The sequence below is a fragment of the Microtus oregoni genome, unplaced genomic scaffold (genome assembly GCF_018167655.1).
Source record: "Microtus oregoni isolate MIOR12 unplaced genomic scaffold, Mior012 000071F_ref0000514, whole genome shotgun sequence".
NCBI classification, from domain to species: domain Eukaryota; kingdom Metazoa; phylum Chordata; class Mammalia; order Rodentia; family Cricetidae; genus Microtus; species Microtus oregoni.
Window position 1 is genome coordinate 3,709,758 of NW_024543978.1, and position 18,521 is coordinate 3,728,278.

Sequence of the window (18,521 nt, forward strand, 5' to 3'; positions counted from 1 at the left end):
AGAACAGGGGTGGGTGGAGGCATGACAGCGCTGGAGACGCCTGAGGACGCCAGCTCCACCCCTGGGACCCATGGGCAGAAATGGAGACTGATGTCTGAAAGTTCTCCTCTGACCTCCACGAGCCCAGCACCAGCTCACACACGTGCACACACTTACACTCTTTCACACACTCGCATGCACACGTACTAACACACACTCACACACATCCTAACATACACACCCCCATACACTTTCACACACTCACACACACACACACAGAGCAGGGAAGTAGTCAGAGGACTGGTTTATAGCAGGCAGGATAACAAAGTAGCTAGAATCCAGAGCCACCCAAGGCAAATTGCCCAGAGCAAGTCACTCAGTCCCTTTAAATTCATTACCTGTGCAGGTCAAGGGAGACCTGCCACAACAAAGCACGTGCCCACTGTGACCAACAGGGCTGCAGACAGAGCTGGCCCTCACTTGGCACAGGCTGCTGTGGTGATCACGGTCCCTACTGGACAGCTTCTCCAGGCCCTGCACTGTGGTGGTTTCCATGCTGACCGTGTGCCTGCTCACCTGTGCCCACAACATTCCAACCTGGAATTCACTTTGGTCTAAAAATAAAGAGTCCTCTTTCTGCCTTCCTTTCTCTTCTGTTTTCTGTGATCCTAAAGTTTAAAATCTTGATCTAATTTATCTCGATTTCTTGTGGAATACAGGGGAAAGACAGCAAAGCTATTAAATATAAATAGAACTGGGAATACACAGCAAGCCTGGACCTCAGCACGCTCATTATCTGAGTTAGAATTAGTGTGGCGAAGAGACTCAGTCACGCGAGAGGGAGAAAACGCAGTTAGCAGAGCCTTCTTGCAGTCTCGGAAGCAGAGAAACACAGCCCTTAACTTATATCAGAAGCATCATCTGGCCTACAAGACCTATACTTAGTTCTCCCCTCCGGACAAGCAGCTATGATCCTCCTGTCCAAACACATACATGCCCTAGACAGACAGCAGATTGCCCGCTGTGTCTGCCAGGATCTTCTCTGATGATGGGAGGTGGAACCGACAGACACTCACAGCAGCTTGGATGAAGTCCAGCAAGTGTCTGGTGCAGAGGCAAGCCTCAGTGGGGGAGAATGAGCCAGGTATGGTGCACACCTGTAATTTCAGCACTCTGGAGGCAGATGCAGGAGGATCACCACAAGTTAGAGGCCAGCCTGGTCTACATAGTTCCAAGCTAGCCAGGGCTACGCAGTGAGACCTTGACTCAAAACACAATTAATTGGAAACATGGTCCAAATCCATGCAGGCTGGACACATCCATTTCTGCATATACATGTGGTGTATAAGATGCAAGCCCCTTGATACTCTGCTTCCAGGAGAGCTTCCCCAAACAGAGGAACCACCTCCCAACAGAGACTCCTGGGAAGGAGTGGAACCCAGCTTCTGCAACTGAAAAGGCACAGAGGTGGTGACTCTCAATGTTCTTCTGGAATCTTCTATGACGAGCTCTCCACTAGGAGACCCCAAGGCTCCATGTTAGCATGGACACAGCCTGTAAGCCACCAGGGTGAGTGAGGAAATAGGCTGTCTCTGCCACATTGTCCCCTTGCCTGCCCTGCTCAAGCCGTTGCACCCACGGACAACTGCTACAGGTCAGGCCGAGGCCACAGGCCATGCTGTTGGAAGTGAGTCATTGCTGGGCTGAGCTTGCTCAGTGGAGAGAATGACAGTAGATGGTGTGGACAACATATAGGCAGGGGTGAGGGCTGGGGGGGTTGGGTAGGCAGGGTGGGGGAAGGAGCGCCCCACAACTACTCCAGGCACTGTGGTCAAACACTAGGAGGACTCAGACTCAAGGGTGCTTCTAGTTGTGTCCCAAGGCAACAGGATGCAAGGCCCAGTGTACAGAAAGGGTGCTGGGGGGGCACTTGAGAGACCACACTTCCTGTATGAGGGTATCTAGGTGGAACTACCCTGGACATGTGAGATCCTTCTGGTGACACACATGCCTTGACCATATGGATACGTCCTGGGTTTTGTGTCAGGCATGGCACAAAGCCAGACTCCAGGAGGGAAGCAGATGTCACACAGAAACCCTGTCACCAAGGCCCGGAGCAGCACAGGAAGGCGTCTTCCCATCAGGGATGGGGAATCTTTGACAGTCAGCTTCTCAAGTCAGACTGAAGGACAAGCCGGCCGGTGGCCTAAGAACCATTTTCACACCTGCTAGATGAACTCCTCATAGCTGCACAAGGTGTGGAAGCTGCAAGGAGCTGCAGAGGGACTGGCTGAGCAGCGGCTACATTGAGACAGCACAGCAGGCAGTATTTCCCAGAACAACAAACCCTTGTATGCTGCACTTTCAGGCTCACAGGGAACGTCCGGCAGTTCCGTAGTCTCCCAGGGCTGAGACTACAGCAGAAGTGATGGACTGTGATGTTCAAGGCCCGGTCATCAGAAACAATGACAGAATCTGGACCTGTTTCTCTCGGGGAGCTGGCTACCTCGGAGAAGGCCTGGTGCAGGATCCAAGGGTAGCCCCCAACCCCTGCACTGTCCTCACACAGATGATGAAGTCTTGAACCCCAGGAACTTAGAATGTGACATTATGTGGAGACAGGGTCTTTAAAAAGGTGACTATGACACCAGACACACTCAGGTGATCCCAACACTCAGGAGGCAGGGGTAGGCGGATCTTTGTGAGTTCTATGTCATCCTGGACTACAGAGAGACATCTTTTCTCAAAACCATAAAAGGGTGAGCACAGAACCGGCAGGGTGTCTCTGTTTATAATGTAATTGCTACAGCAACAATGAGGGTCTGATGCCCAGAACTCACTCTGCATGCAGAACTCACTGGGCATGCAGAACTCACTGCACACGCAGAACTCACTCTGCATGCAGAACTCACTAGACATGCAGAACTCACTGCACATGCAGAACTCACTGGACATGCAGAACTCACTGGGCATGCAGAACTCACTGCACATGCAGAACTCACTCTGCATGCAGAACTCATGGAACATACAAAACTCACTGCACATACAGAACTCACTGCACATACAGAACTCACTGCACATACAGAACTCACTGCACATACAGGACTCACTGCACATACAGAACTCACTGCACATGCAGAACTCACTGCACATGCAGAACTCACTGCACATGCAGAACTCACTCTGCATGAAGAACTCTGCATGCAGAACTCACTGCACATACAGAACTCACTGCACATACATGACTCACTGCACATACAGGACTCACTGCACATACAGGACTCACTGCACATGCAGAACTCATGGCACATGCAGAATTCACGGCACATACAGAACTCACTGCGCATACAAACCACTCTTAAGGTCAGACTCTATGCCCAGCAGGAGTTGAACAACATAAAACTAACTCAGTGGCATTTTGGGGGGGGTTCTTGTTTCATAATGACATAGGCCTCTCTGAGAAGGTGATGCTAAAGTTGAGATCTGAAAAATGGAAGGGCAAGGGCCAGGCTGGTCCCTCACTGAGGCTTGGGTATCAGCAAAGGGAATATACCACCAGCAGGTGGCATCAGCTAGTCCTGCTACAATGACAAGCACGGGAAGCAAACATGGCTCAGGGAGAAGTCCTGTGGTTGTATCACCTATAGTCCGGACCCAGGCTGAAGCACAGGCCTTCTCTGTAGCACTCATGGCCCCCAGATCCTCTGTCCTGCCCTGTACACTGTACATTGTATTTGAATGCTAAGGAACAGCCTCGTGGCTCAGAGGCAGCTACACCCCCAACTCAGAAGACACCACTGAGGGGGAAAAATGCAAGTTCCTAACGTATGGGGCTGGGGGAACTGGAAATGAGGAGAAATAACAGATTTCAGTACACATCAAATCTGAGCTGTTCTGAGTCACACCAGCTAGAATGAGATCTGCAACTATTTAATGTTAGGACTTCCTCGAGGGTGTTTGACTGACCCTCACCTGAATACACAGAGTCCAGGAAGAGGATAGTACAGACAAAGCCAGAACCAGACCTCAAGAGACAAGACAGCTCAGGAGTCCTGCACTAAGGCATGGGCTTAAGAGGGCACAGGTCTAGATACACCCCCACCCCCAGAGCAACAGGTTGGTTCTTGGCCAGACCCCACCCCTGTGTTGCTCACATTGCCATGGTGTCCAGGCTGTCTTGGAGACAGGCTTTCTGCAATGTCCTCCTGCAGCTCCTAGACATGCCTGGCTAGTCTGCTGGGCCAGCTCTGGGGAGGCAGGGACCAACATCGGGTGAATTAGGAGTAAATGGTCGGTACCCAGGGTCCAGGGAGTCATTGACCCCTCTCTAGATTTACAAAGAAATGTAACTAGGAGATGCACAGATGCGGTCCCACTGCTGGGTGGATGGACACTACTCATGGACCAAGAGCCGGAGACTGAACCAGGGCCAGCAGACACAGAACATCATATGTGTACACACACCAAACATACAGATGCACGTGCTCTCTTGCATGACCACTCACACATGTATCACCTGCTCAGCTCCCTTGCATGTCGGATCACACGTGTGTCACCTGCTCAGCTCCCTTGCATGCCCGCTCACACGTGTCATCTGCTCAGCTCCCTTGCATGCCCGCTCACACGTGTCATCTGCTCAGCTCCCTTGCATGTCGGATCACACGTGTGTCATCTGCTCAGCTCCCTTGCATGCCCGCTCACACGTGTCATCTGCTCAGCTCCCTTGCATGTCGGATCACACGTGTGTCATCTGCTCAGCTCCCTTGCATGTCGGATCACACGTGTGTCATCTGCTCAGCTCCCTTGCATGCCCGCTCACACACGTGTCATCTGCTCAGCTCCCTTGCATGTCGGATCACACGTGTGTCATCTGCTCAGCTCCCTTGCATGTCGGATCACACGTGTGTCACCTGCTCAGCTCCCTTGCATGTCGGATCACACGTGTGTCACCTGCTCAGCTCCCTTGCATGTCGGATCACACGTGTGTCATCTGCTCAGCTCCTTTGCATGCCTGCTCACACGTGTGTCACCTGTTCAGCTCCCTTGCATGTCGGATTACACGTGTGTCACCTGCTCAGCTCCCTTGCATGTCGGATCACACGTGTGTCACCTGCTCAGCTCCCTTGCATGCCCGCTCACACGTGTGTCATCTGTTCAGCTCCCTTGCATGCCTGCTCACACGTGTCCCCTGCTCAGCGCTTGCACACTTCGGCTGGCAGTGCCAGGTGGAAATAGAAACTGTAAAAGTCAGAAGTCCAGCTTCTCTCCAACGTCTCCCACCCCAACCCCTTCTGGGGCAGCAGGACAGCATCCGGGTGCCCTCGTTCTCACCACTCATGGGCACACACCAGACACTGACACAGAACTCTGTCCTCCTTTGTTGGAGACTGCAGACCCTCAGACCCTGAATGTTCTGTGACCCCCTGCCTGCCGGAGTAAACAACTTGTTTTCCTATGTTTGCAGCTGCTCTGAGCACGAGACCCTCATGAGCTCCTGATAGCAGAGGAGTGGTTTCTGGTGGGTTTGCAGCTGAAAAATCCCGAGAGCTAGGGCGTGGCTATTAGTCAAGGAGAGCCCTATATAATCTTCCCTGGAACACAATAAAGGGGGAATTCTTGTTTCAAGGATGACCCCCCCCAGTGTGTGTGTGTGTTTCAGTCTCCAGCCCCTTGCCCGACTTGCGAACCATCGTGTGGTAGACAGGTGTCACAGTACAGGGTGACCTGTACACTCCTTCCTGCACTGACATGGCTGATACCTGCCAGGGTGGAAGCCTCTTTACACCCTGAAGAGTATCTCCTGCCCACTATCTATGAGAGGCCCAGAGGGACTCAGCCCATGGAAGACAGGTCCAAAAACCAATCACCTAGGGGCTCACATCTGGTACTTTTCAGAAAGGGCTAACTGTCCCTCTAGTACCCCCCAGGTGTCCAGGAGGATGTCCAAACAGCTGCTCCTCCATCCCTCCTGCTCAGACAGACACAAGGCGCCCAGGCTCGCCATGTCTCTCCATACTATTCCCAAGTCAGTATCCATCCAGGCAAGAAGTCTGATGCAAGCTGTGTGTACCACTGCTTTGTTGTTCTTGTTGTGTGTATGTGCGTGTGTACACATGTGTGTGCAAGTGTGTGTCATCCAGACATCAACATCAGGTCTCTTCCTCGGTTGTTCTCTGCTCCACAGCTTTGGAGAACAAGATCTCTCATTGAACCGGGAGTTCATGGGATGGTTAGCCAGAGAACCCAGGGGTCCTACTGTCTCCAGCTCCCCAATGCTGGAATTATAGACACACACTACTGTGCCAGGCTGGAGGTCTGAACTCAGGTCCTCATAATCAAATAGCAACCATATCACTGATGGAGCTTAAAATATTTCTCTGTGCATTCTGGGCCTTTGTCCCAAACACAGCAGGTATTGGGTGATGACGCTCTCACAGAGGTTGGCTGAGCTCAGAGGAAGGCTTCGGATTCTCTGCACATGGGCACAAGCCAGTCTCTCTCCTGGGCCAGCCTTGGAGAGCAGCTAGGGCTATGAGAAGCAGCCTGGCCCTGGGAGGCCTCTTGACAGTCGGTAACAGGGGCTCACGAAGGTATGAGCATTACAGAGAATCATCTGGATGAAGCCACATCTGCCATTCACTCTGAACCGGTTCTGGTAGCAGCTCCTTGGCCTCTCCGCACCCTGAATTCTGTCACAAGGCCATGGTCAGCTCCCTAGCCACGTGAACACCTCTCAGAATCTCTGCTGAACACCTGTGCAGCATGAACACCTGTGCAGCATGAACACCTGTGCAGCATCTCGTCATGTTCACACCGGAAAGTCATGGTGGACAGTAAAGAGGAGGACAGAGTAAAGAGTACATAATAACAAGGAGGTGGAAGTCCCTTCGCAGTGACCACAGGGAGCATGCGTGAAAACCAACACTGCTGAAGTAAGGACACTATGTACAGAGGTAAAAGACAAGCCAGAGGTCTTGAAACAGTACCATGCAGGCAGGATTCGAACCCAGACCTAATCAATGCTCCTACGGAACCAGTTAGGGAAAGGTGAACACGGTGGAAGGCAATGCCCAGGTGACACACGGAAAGCTCCCTCAAGCAATCCAGGAATGCAAATGACAGCAACAAAATCCACCTTTCTTCTGGGGGATTGGCAAAATTTCCAAATGGGAGCCTCTCACTTCCCGAGAGGAAGATTACTAGGATCCTGCGGCAGGGCAGGGCCCCATGGGAACTGTCGGGCAGTGGGGTGCAGAACACCGTATCAGGCCATTGTGCCCTCACCCTGAGCAGGGGCGCTGCACTTAGGACACACCTCACATTGTGGCACGGTGGCTGCCCAGGCTGCAGGCTCCCTGCCTACATCAGGCCATCTCATCGTTAAGATGACAAAACCTGGAATATTCTAGAGCAATTAGACAGAACCTGCTAACCCAGACGAAAGTCCAAAGCACACTGCCGCATGACAGCTGCTTCAGGACAGTGTGCCGTGCGATGACGAATCTTCATGCTGCTTCCAGGCAGCGATGGAGCATGTTTTCCATGGCCGGCTTCAAGCTCGGGGTGAGAACACAAGACTGGCCCTAACTGCAGCTGCTTCTGGGAGACAGTGAGGGGTGGGGGGAGGTTTGAGGTTTATTTATGCTTTCCTGTATCACCTGGAGGCTCCATTGGTAACACATACGCATCTCCCTGTTTGGGCACAAAGTCCTAGGACCTGTAGAGGAGGACACAGTACCCATTCATCCAACAGCTACTTGCCAAGTACCAACTGCAGCCAGGCCTGTTCTCTGGAGTTAGACTCTCTCTTACCCCTTGAAAGAAAAAGGGGACAACCGGGCTGGGCAGATGACCCCAGGCAAGTGTGAACACCTGAGTCTGAATCTCCAGAATCCAAAGCCAGACGACATTGCATTCATGCCTATTCTATTCATTCCTGTCAGCCCAGAGCTTCTGTGGGAGGGCAAGAGGACAGAGGCAGGAGAAGCCCAGTGCCTCACAGGCCAGCTTGAATACAGCAGAAAAAGCGAGAAAAACCCTGTCTTGAACAAGGTGGGAGGTGGGGATGACACCTGAAGTTACCCTCTGACCTCCACACCACACCGTATCATACATGTGTTTGCATACGCACACAGGAATGCATGTGCACACACACAGAGAAGAACTTATCAACTCAGTCACAGGCCAAGTTTTCAAGCAGGCAGTGGTCCTTAAGAGAGGGGCAGGTACGTGTCCACACAGTGCTGTGGGACAAGGGTATGTACCCTGTCCATTGTCTTCTAAGAAAACGCTGATTGGCCAGTAGCCAGGCAGGAAGTAGAGGCAGGTGATGAGAACAGGAGAATTCTGGGAAGAGGAAAGATTCAGTCTGCAGTTGTCATCCAGACAGGAGGACTCAAGATGTGACTGCCTCGCCAAAAAAAGGTACCAAGCCACGTGGCTAACACAGACAAGAATTATGGGCTAATATAAGTTATAAAAGTTAATAAGAAGCCCGAGCTAATAGGCCAAGCAGTTTATAATTAATGTAGACCTCTGTGTGTTTATTCAGGACAAAATGGATGTGGGACCTGGTAGGACAGAAATCTCAGCCAACACACACAGGCTTAGGGTAGGAAGATGTAGAAATCCTGAAAGTCCCTGGCTTAGAAGGTATGTGTGTGTTCCAAAACATGCCCTGAGGAGAGAGTCAGGAGAGACAGGGAGACCTTGGGTTACACTCAAGGACTTCACTGTGCCTGGATGTCAGAAGCCATGACTGTGTTCTGCCTCCAGGCACATACCTGTTAGGGCAGGTTCTGTGGGCCAGGTGGGCACAGGTGTATGGCCCTGCCCTGCCAAGGAACAACTGGAGAGTGGACAGAGCTGGAGGAGCCTGCAGCCGCCTCCGACCATCTCGTCATCTCCTGGTCCCCTATAGATGACGTCTCAGCCCTGGCCATGAAGAGGACATAGTGCCATCCCCAGCCTGGAGGAGGCCTGTGAATTGAGCTTCAGAGGTCCAGCCCTCCCTGCTTCCTAGCAATGGCAGCTGGTCCATGAGCACAGGCACTGGATGCTGGCAGAAGTCTGTAGCCCAGGCTCTGGATTTCCAGCTTCCCGAACAGACAGACCAGTGACCCTTTGCTTCTGAGGTCTCAACCACTGCATTCACTCTGCCAGAAAAGCCTGCTGTGTTCAGCTGGTTGTTGTTAAAATTTCAAAAGAACTGGGCAGCCCAGACCCTCTGGTGGATCCTAGGAGCTACTGACTTTGTGAAGCCCTGCTCAGCCCTGAACTGAGCAGAGACAGCAAAACAAAGCATTAGGTTCCAGTGCTTCTCGTGGTCCCTCGGGCCACCACTTTCAATGAGCCTTGACTGGGATACGTCCTGATACCATCAATCATGCCTTTCCTTCCAAAAAAAAAAAAAAATTAAAGTCATTTGGTACAAAAATAGTCCAGAACGAGCCAGCGCTTCCCAGCCAGACATGGAAGGTCACAGAACTAGTGGCCAATGTGCTCCTAAAATGCAGGGGACTTTAAGCCACCACCAAGCAGTCAGAAGTCAGACATCAGTACACAAAGCATGAGAGAGAGGCTCCAAGGCTGCTCTCTGCATCCAGAAGAGAGAGGTCTGGACACATTCTCCAGGCCTGCCCATCAAAGCGATGGAAGAACCACAGCTTGCAGCCTGGTCCCAGGAGCGTCTTCCACAGCTGAACTGGGCATCTGGACTCCAGTGCCCTCAACCCACACAACAGCAATGCAATGCAGAAACCCAGAAACCGTCACCCTCTCTGCCTCAGTCCCTCCCCACAGTGACCTCTTTTAAGGGCCAGTCCCATCTGCTGAGTCTCAGCCTGGAGCCTCCAGACCATCTCTGGCCCCATCTCCAGGATTTTTGGCAGGGCCTCTGCACAGGAACCCTTCACACTGGGCTTACTTTGTCCCTTACCATCCTCACCATCCTTCCTCCCCCCTGCCAAGCCTTCCACCAATCCATGACAGGCACCACCAGTCACTGGTGCTCAGGCACAGAGGAACAGAGCATTCTGGACATGGGACACCAGGCCAACAGCTCCCATCAGCTCCTACCATGAGTAGGTTTCAGAATGTCCACCTTCCAGAATCCTGGAGACACCCCAAGAGGCTGCTGCCATATTCCAGCCGGGCTGAGCACTCTCTCAGCCTCATACTTGCCAGCAGCTTGGGACTGCACATAAAAGATGCAAGTGGCTTAGCCAGAACCTGAAGCCACTGCCCAAGTGTCCCAAACTCAACTTTATCCACGCCCGTTGCCCAGAGCTCTGAAGTCTCCAGGATGCTCCCCAGCAGGCTGGGTACCACACACAACAGTTCCATTAGGGATGCTTCCTTCCACCCTCTGCAGCGGCCTAACATCTGGATCCATGTCTACAGCGCAGTTCAGGGTCATTCGTGTCTTCTGACCCACTGACTCCATATCCCCCCTCTCTTTGCCAACAGTGGGTCAACGATGGCCTAGCCCTGCCAGGGCCAAAGCCTGGGCGGAGGCCTCAGAGCTATTTTTAAGATGTGATGGCTGGAAGGCGCACGTGGAACAGGTGAGGTGTTGTATGAGTAGGTGGGCAGCTCACACACCACAGCTCCAAGCGCGCTGCCCTGTAGAAGGGCTTCACAAGTCATGTCCTCAAACCCAGCCCTGTGCCACCCTGTGCCACCCTGTGCAGCTGATGCCCAAGTGCCTCAGAACAGGGGCAGGAGCCTCTAGACCCAGGAACCCCAGAAGGAAGCTCACTCCCTGCTGGGGGCCGGGTACCTCACTAAACAGGGCGAATGCTCAGAATTTGGAGGACTACAATCAGCAGTCCTCTGCTGGGCGCCCAGTCATCTGCTCACTGACTTAATACAGACGCCCGAACGCTGGGCCCTGAGTAGAGGGTGTCCAACGACCCCAGCACCTCCACAGTACCTGGCTTCTCTCAGCATTGCTTTGTTACTGTCTCTAGGTTTCCCAACTCCGTGCTAGCACAACTACCAGATGACGGAGAGAAGGGGGCGCTGGCCCGAAAGAGCTTCAGGGACTCAGCAGCTCAGCGGGCTTGGGCTTCCCCGTTGTAGACGCTGAAATGCTCACAGCAGGTGAGGGCAGAAATGCCCTTCCTGGTCTAAACCGGTTTCCTGACTAATCTTGTCCTAGATCACCTGAGGCGCTGCTTGCTTGAAAATTCAGGTTCTAGGTGCCTGAAGCAGCTGGCCTGGGGTGAGGCCCCCCGGGAATGCTGGGCAAAGTCGACTGGGAAGCCTTGGTCTCACTCTCCTCCCTGGGACACCACAGTCCGCCCACCACCGCGATCCTGAGCCAAGGCCACGGAGGACACACATACTCCTGGTCTGGTCACCAGGGAACCTGTGCTCCTGCTCATCTCCTGTGCCTCTTCCCTGGACTAGGTGGGACTCTGGTCATTTCGGTTTCCTTCAGGACTCCCACCCCCACCGTCTCAGGCCAGTTCTTCAATGGCAGCTGAACTCGCCCCAGGGTTCCAGGACCAGGTGTCTGCCCTGCAGGGGGCGAGGCACGGGAAGCCAGGCTACAAGAAATGCCGCACTCACGGAGCTCTTACTGGGTAACTAGCGCTGTACCCCTGCGAGCACAGCACCGAGATGAATCGCCCCCATTTCACAGAGGTGGAAACCGAGGCAAAGTGAGGTCACGTGCCTGCCAGGTGCACTGGGGCACTTGTGCCATCAGAGCGGAGATTCCAAATCCGAGATGAGATCACAGGAACCCAAGGCCAACTCTCCTGCCAACAGTACCCGTTGCCCTTGTTTAGGGACAGATCCCTGAGACTGCTGCAGGAGGCAGCAGGACGCGCCCGTGCTGTGGCCGGGGCGCAGCGGGCATCCTGACTGTGCGCAGCAGTCAAGGGCAGCATAGGGAGACTCCGAGGAGGTCGCCCAGCCCCACGTGCGCCCGGGACCCCAGGTCCCCTTCGCACTTACCTTGCGCCAAGCCTTGGGCGGCGACGGCGTCCTGGGGCCCTAAGGCGCGCAGCAGCGAGCGCAGAGGCGCGGGCCAGCGGGCGTGCCCCCTGCCTTGGCCACGCATCTCCCTGAAGGCCAGGGGCTTGCGGCTCCGGGCTGCGTCCGCCCCTCCAAGCAGAGTGTTAGAGCCCGGGGCCGGGGAGGCGCTGGCGGGGCGGGGCGGGACTGGAGCGGGGGCGGCGCCGCCTTGTGAGGCTCGGCCCCTTCTCCGGGCGGAGGCGCAGAGGGGGCTCAGCTGTGACCTTGACCTCCTGGACACTGCCCAGAGTGCTGGTGGGAACCTTGACGCAGAGAGTCCAGGACAACCCGGGAATCGCTCACAACCAGTGGGTCGGGAGGTGAACACCGGGTTAATTACGTTAGGGCAGCTGTGTGTCCTGGACAAGTCGCTTGACCTCTCTGAGCCTGGGATAGCCTAGACTGGCCACCTGCAGTATGACTGCTGTAAGATGCGGGAGCCATCACTGTTCTTCTAGCAGAACCCATATTCGCCTTTGTTATAAAATAGAGCTGTTATTTTTCTACCGAGCACTGTACGAGGAAAGCCCTGCCACCATGGGCCAACTCTAAAATAGACTGCACTCCTGCCCAGTACCTCCCTGCATCACACAACTCCAAGTTCTCCCTCTGACCATAGCCCCTGGGGTGGAACCTCGGAGTTCCTAGCTGTCTCTCCTGAGCTCAGGGTTCAAAACCCAATCTTGCCTGAGGGGGAATCCCCGGCAGATCCTCCGGAGAGGCCCCGGAAGCCCTCATTCTGAGCCACATCAACAGCACTCTGCCCCGTCTCCGAGAGCTTTTACGTGCAGCTCTGTGGCTCTCTGCTTATCTATCCCCAGCAAGGCAGGGACGTGTAGGCTCCGCTGCGCCCTTAGGGAGGCGCTGAGCCACGTAACTGGTGGCCCAGGTGGCCCACCCACCCGCACTTTCTATGGAGCCCGGGCCCAATGCTCTGGGTCCTGTCATCTTCAGCCTCACAACTTTTAACTACGTAACTATTCTCAGTGGGCACTAGATGGCGCTGTAGGAAACCGTCTTCAAGTCGTTGGCGCGCAGGCTGCAGGGCTCACCAAGCAGCTGTGGAAACGCTCCTGGGCAGGAGCTTTGTTGTGGCCCCTGCTCCGCTCCCTCTTCCTGTTTCTTTCTGTCTCCTCTCGCTTCAGCTCTGTTGGAGAGACACTGAGGCTCAGGGGAGTGGAGCAACTTTCTTTAGGAGGCCAGCAGGGGAAGAGGCAGAGAGGTGGGGCAGGCAGGCAGGATTCCAAACCTGGTTGGTGTCTAAGTCTTTACCTACACAATGCTATGCTCCGGTGAACTCCTGCTTACACAGTGCCCCCTTTCTTCCCGTCTTTCCTTCAGCTTGGGTGTTTGGGTTTCCCTGTGCACAGAACAGTCATTTGCCTGAACATCAGTCCTGTCTGCTACTGGGCTGGGTTTTAAAGAAAAACCCTAGCAGAGATGAAATAGCCAAATTGACAAAATCAGAAATGAAAAGGGGGCGTAACAACAGACACTGAAGAAATCCAGAGTATCATTAGGTCATATTTTGAAAACCTGTACTACACCAAATTGGAAAACCTAAAAGAAATGGGCAATTTTCTCAATAGATACCATATACCAAAATTAAATCAAGATCAGATAAATAACTTAAATAGACCTATAACCCTCAAGGAAGTAGAAGTGGCCATTAAAAGTCTCCCAACCCCAAAAAGTCCAAGGCAGATGGTTTTAGTGCAGAATTCTGCCTGATTTTCTTTTTTAAAAAAATATTTATTTATTATATATACAATATTCTGTCTGTGTATGTGCCTACAGGCAGAAGAGGGCACCAGATCTCATTACAGATGGTTGTGAGCCACCATGTCGTTGCTGGGAATTCAACTCAGGACCTTTGGAAGAGTAGGCAATGCTCTTAACTACTGAGCCATCTCTCCAGCCCCCTGCCTGATTTTCAAAAAAGAACTAACACCAATACTTCTCAAATTAGCCTACAAAATAGAAACAGAAGGAACATTGCCAAATTCATTCCATGAGGCCATAGTTACCCTGATACCCAAACAGCACAAAGACCCAACAAAGAAAGAGAATTACAGACCAATCTTCCTCATGAACATGACACAAAAATACTCAATAAAATACTGGCAAACCAAATCCAAGAACACATCAGAAAAATCATCCACCATGCCTCGTTGGTGGTGCGCCTTTAATCCCAGAACTTGGGAGACAGAGGCTTGGCTCTGCTTCTCTTTTATACTGATTCAATTTTGTGTGGCCCAGGGTGGCCTAAAACTCCTAGAGATTTGTCTGCCTGTGCCTCCTGAGTGCTGGGATTAAAGGTGTGTGCCACCACTGCCTGGCCTCTATGGCTAACTAGTGTGGCTAGCTCTGCACTCTGATCTTCAGGCAAGCTTTATTTGTTAAAGTACAAAGTATCACCACAGGGCAGTTTATAAAAACATATGCTACCCACTTCTGATTAGGAGAGTCTATCTTACATGGACCTTACTACCTAGGTCTTCTTGGTTTTCCCTCTGCTGGGACCCCCCACAGACCTTGCTACAAGAGACTCTGTCTCCCTAATCTATTTTCTGTCTTTCTTTGCTGGCCATTATCTGTATTTCTCATTACTTCTCCGTCTCTATCTCTCTGTCTTTCTCTCCCCCTCCCACTACCCAATACCTCTGTGTGTATGCATCTTTCTGCACGAAGCTCCAGATCTCTCTGCATCTCTGTCTGATCTTTTGTGTGTGTGTGTGTGTGTGTGTGTGTGTGTGTGTGTGTGTGCATGTATGTGGTGTGTTGATGTGGAGACCAGAGGACAACCACATGGTGTCATTTTCAGGAAGTATTGCCTTTTCTGTTGAGGCCAAGTCTCTCGCACACTTGGAGCTCCCCTCCCTGCCTCCCGGGCCCTGGGGTTAGAAGCAGACACTACCACACCTGCCTTCTTCTGGGGATTAGACTCATGCTTGGTAGGCAAACTCTTTGCTGACTGAGTCATTGTGGAGAAGAAATCCAATTTCCCATGGTCATCTGGATCTATTACCTCTCCTAACCCTGCTATTCCTTTCCTAGTCTGTTAGTTTATGGACATTAGAAACCCAAAGTGACCAGGGGGAAGTCTGAGTTTCCAGTTCAGGGGAATGTTTGTTGTGGCTTCTAGCAGGAACACTCTTCTCTCTAGAACCAAAACTGAGGGTTGTGGATCAGGAAGAAAAATTTTCCTAGTAGGCCACAAGGGGTGATAGTGAGTGGAACTGTTCCCTTTCCCAACCCTTGATTCTGGAACCCAGCAATCCTGACTCTGGCTAAAACAGTAACATATCATGGACACCGATTCAAAGCATATACTGCCTTCTGGAGAACCCTGCCCAGCCCTCTCTGCTGCCCTCACCTAACTGGCATGGCAACTGTGTCTTTCAAAAGACCGTTCCATCTTCCTACTAGGCCACTTGTTTCAGGATGGTGGGCAACATGGGAAGATCAGTGGATTCGATGATTGTGGGCCCACAGTCCAACTTCTCTGGCTGTGACGTGAGCTCCCTGGTCAGAAGCAATACTGTGTGGAATATCATATTCATGGATAAGTTATTATGTAAGTTCATGAATGGTGATTTTGGCAGAAGTATTACATGCCAGAAAGGCAAATCCATGCAAAGAATAAGTACCTATTCTGGGAAGCACTAAGCACTTTTCCTTCCATAGAGGAAGTGTCCAATGTTGTCAACCTGGCACCAGGTTGCTGACTGGTCACCCTGGGGTTTGGTGTCATATCTGGGGTCCAGTATTGGTCTTTGCTGTTGGCAGATCGGGCACTCAGCAGCTGCTGGAACCAGGTCATCCTTGGTGAATGGAAGCCTGTTGTGGGATATTTGGTCACACAGTGAATCCCAAGATTGCATTAATTAAATAAAATCAATTTTGGGCCAAGAGGTGGATCCAGGAATCAGTGGACAGCAAGTCCAGTGATGTGGGATGTCCTTCTGTATATGTGTTGGTATTATTGGTTAATGAATAAAGCTGTTTTGACCAATGACTTAGCAGAGTAAAGCCAGGCAGAAAATCCAGAGATATATATAGAGAATAGGCAGAGTCAAGCAGATGCTATGTAGCTGCCAAAGGAGAAAGACGCCAGAATCTTACTGGTAGGCCACAGCTTCATGGTGATATGCAGATTAATAGAAATGGGTTAATTTAAGATGTAAGAGCTAGCTAGATATACCTAAGCCATTGGACAAGCAGTGTTGTAATTAATATAGTTTCTGTGTGATTATTTGGGTCTAAGCAGCCGGAAAATGAACGTGAAGTCTCCTTTTACAATGGAGAGTCAGGTGTAGTCTGAAAAATGGAGAGGGAAATGCACAGAAAGCTGTAGGGAGGGACTTTGAGGTTGGTGGGGTTTGTTTGTTTGTTTGTTTGTTTGGGGATGTGAAGAGGAGTTGCCTTTCTGAGGCACAGACTAAGGACAAAGTCCTGGTTGCTCCTCTGCCTCCCTGAGATAGCAGCTTTTTACCCCAACATCTCACTTCCAAGTCTTTATTGGTAAAATCCTAAGACTGATATTTAGTGTAAAAACATTTTGCTGCTGGGCAGTGGTGGTACACAAATTTAATCCCAGCACTCAGGAGGCAGAAGCAGATGGACCTCCATGAGTTCGAGACCAGCCTGGTCTACAGAGCAAGTTCCAGGACAGGCTCCAAAGCTACACAGAGAAACCCTGTCTCAAAAACCCAACCAAAACCAAAACAACAACAACAAAAAAACCCCAACAACAAAAAAGAAAATGGGTATTTTTTTTTTAATTTTCCTGCAAAGACAAGAACAGAACCCTGCACCAGCCCTTGTGAGGTTTCCTTACAACCTGTAGGATTGTCAACTCTGTGCATGAGCTGTCATTTCTCTTTATCATGAGGTTTCTCCTTTTCAAACCATATCTTGATTAATTTTGATAGTGTCCATACCTTTCTTTCTCCTGTAGAAACAAGAGTGAAACCTGTTCCCCAACGTAATGCATCTCCTGGTTTCCATTCTGAGCTCAACACATCCTTGAAGTACACCAGCTGATTTAATTCAGAAGTATTTTCTACTGTCCAATGTCTCTCTGTATGTAGCTGTTGTTTCTTTCTCGTTAGCGTTAAGAAAATTCAAGGTTAATAAGGCATTATGCAATCTATTTCTGGGGGTCTTTATCATCCCTTTCTGTTTGTTTAACATATCCCTTGTAGTTCTGTTTGATCTTTCTATAGCTGCCTGACTTGTAGAATTGTTTGGTATACCTGTGATATGCTTTATATTATAATAAGCAAAAAATCTGTTTCATTTTCTTAGACACATATGCTGGACCATTATCTGTCTTTATTTGTGCAGGCATACCTGTAGTAATAAGGGCGGCGGGGCTGCGTCCCCAGCACCCCGGATGCCTGCTCGGCTAGCTTATGCCCGAAATAACAACACACAAACTGTATTCATTTAAACACTGCTTGGCCCATTCTCTTCTAGGCTAATTCTCACATATTAATTTAGCCCATTTCTAATCATCTGTGTGTAGCACCCCAAGGTGCGCTTACCGGGAAGATTCTAGCCTATGTCCATCCTGGGTCGGAGCTTCATCCCGGGAGCGGGGAATGGCATCTCTCTCAGGCGTCTGCTCCCTAGAGGAGAGCTGTTGAGACTCTGAGCTCACTTCCTCTTCCTCCCAGCGTTCTGTTCTGTTTACTCCTCCCACCTATCCTCTAACCAATAAAATGGGCCAAGGCAGTTCCTTTATTAGCCAATGACCTTCCTCCATCACATACCCATGATGTCTATAACTTCTAGTAAATGTGTAATTACTGAATCAGCCTTTTCTGAATTCAAAGCAGTTGCCCATTGAAAACCTGAATAAATGTCAATGGTGTGATGCACATATTTTAATTTTCCAAATTCTACAATATGAACCCACCGTCTGCCAGATTTTATTCCTTTGAGTACCCTTTGGATTACTTCCTGCAGGTAGTGGTGTTTGGTTGTATAAAGAATAAGTAGAAGCCAGGTGGTGATGGCACACACATTTAATCCTAGGGAGGTAGAGGCAGGAAGATCTCTGTGAGTTCGAGGCCAGCCTGGTCTACAGAGTGAGTTCCAGGACAACTAGAAATAGAGAAAAACATCATCATCATCATAAATAAACAAATAGGACATCTTCTTATAATTTCTTTGACTTGTTGCCATGTGATAGAAAAGTCATCTTTTAAACCTTTGCTATTGATATGATGATTTTTAATGAAATTCTGAGGCCTTCAGAATATTTTCAATCAACAATTGATCAGTTTCTGCATTGCCTTGTGATAGAGGACCTGGCAGACCCATATGGGATTATATATGTGTTAGGTATATGGGATGAAGCTTATTCCTGATTATATCATGTACCTTAATAAATAATAAAGTCAATTCTGTATAATCTGGTATAAATTTAGTGGTTTTAATATGGAAAATAACTCTTTATGCATATTTCAAATTGGTAACTATGTAGAGAAGTTCTTTAAAATCCCTTAGTA

General features: G+C 50.8%; 1 protein-coding gene across 1 annotated transcript in view; it reads right to left on the reverse strand.

Moving 5' to 3' along the window:
- Positions 1–12,100, reverse strand: part of Phactr3 (phosphatase and actin regulator 3) — a 200,122-nt gene extending 188,022 nt beyond the window's left edge. The window contains exon 1 of the mRNA XM_041641932.1: positions 11,944–12,100. Within this exon, the coding sequence (XP_041497866.1) occupies positions 11,944–12,049 (106 nt within the window). The 5' untranslated portion in view covers positions 12,050–12,100. The remainder of the gene's footprint in view (positions 1–11,943) is intronic.
- Positions 12,101–18,521: the final 6,421 nt, after the last annotated feature.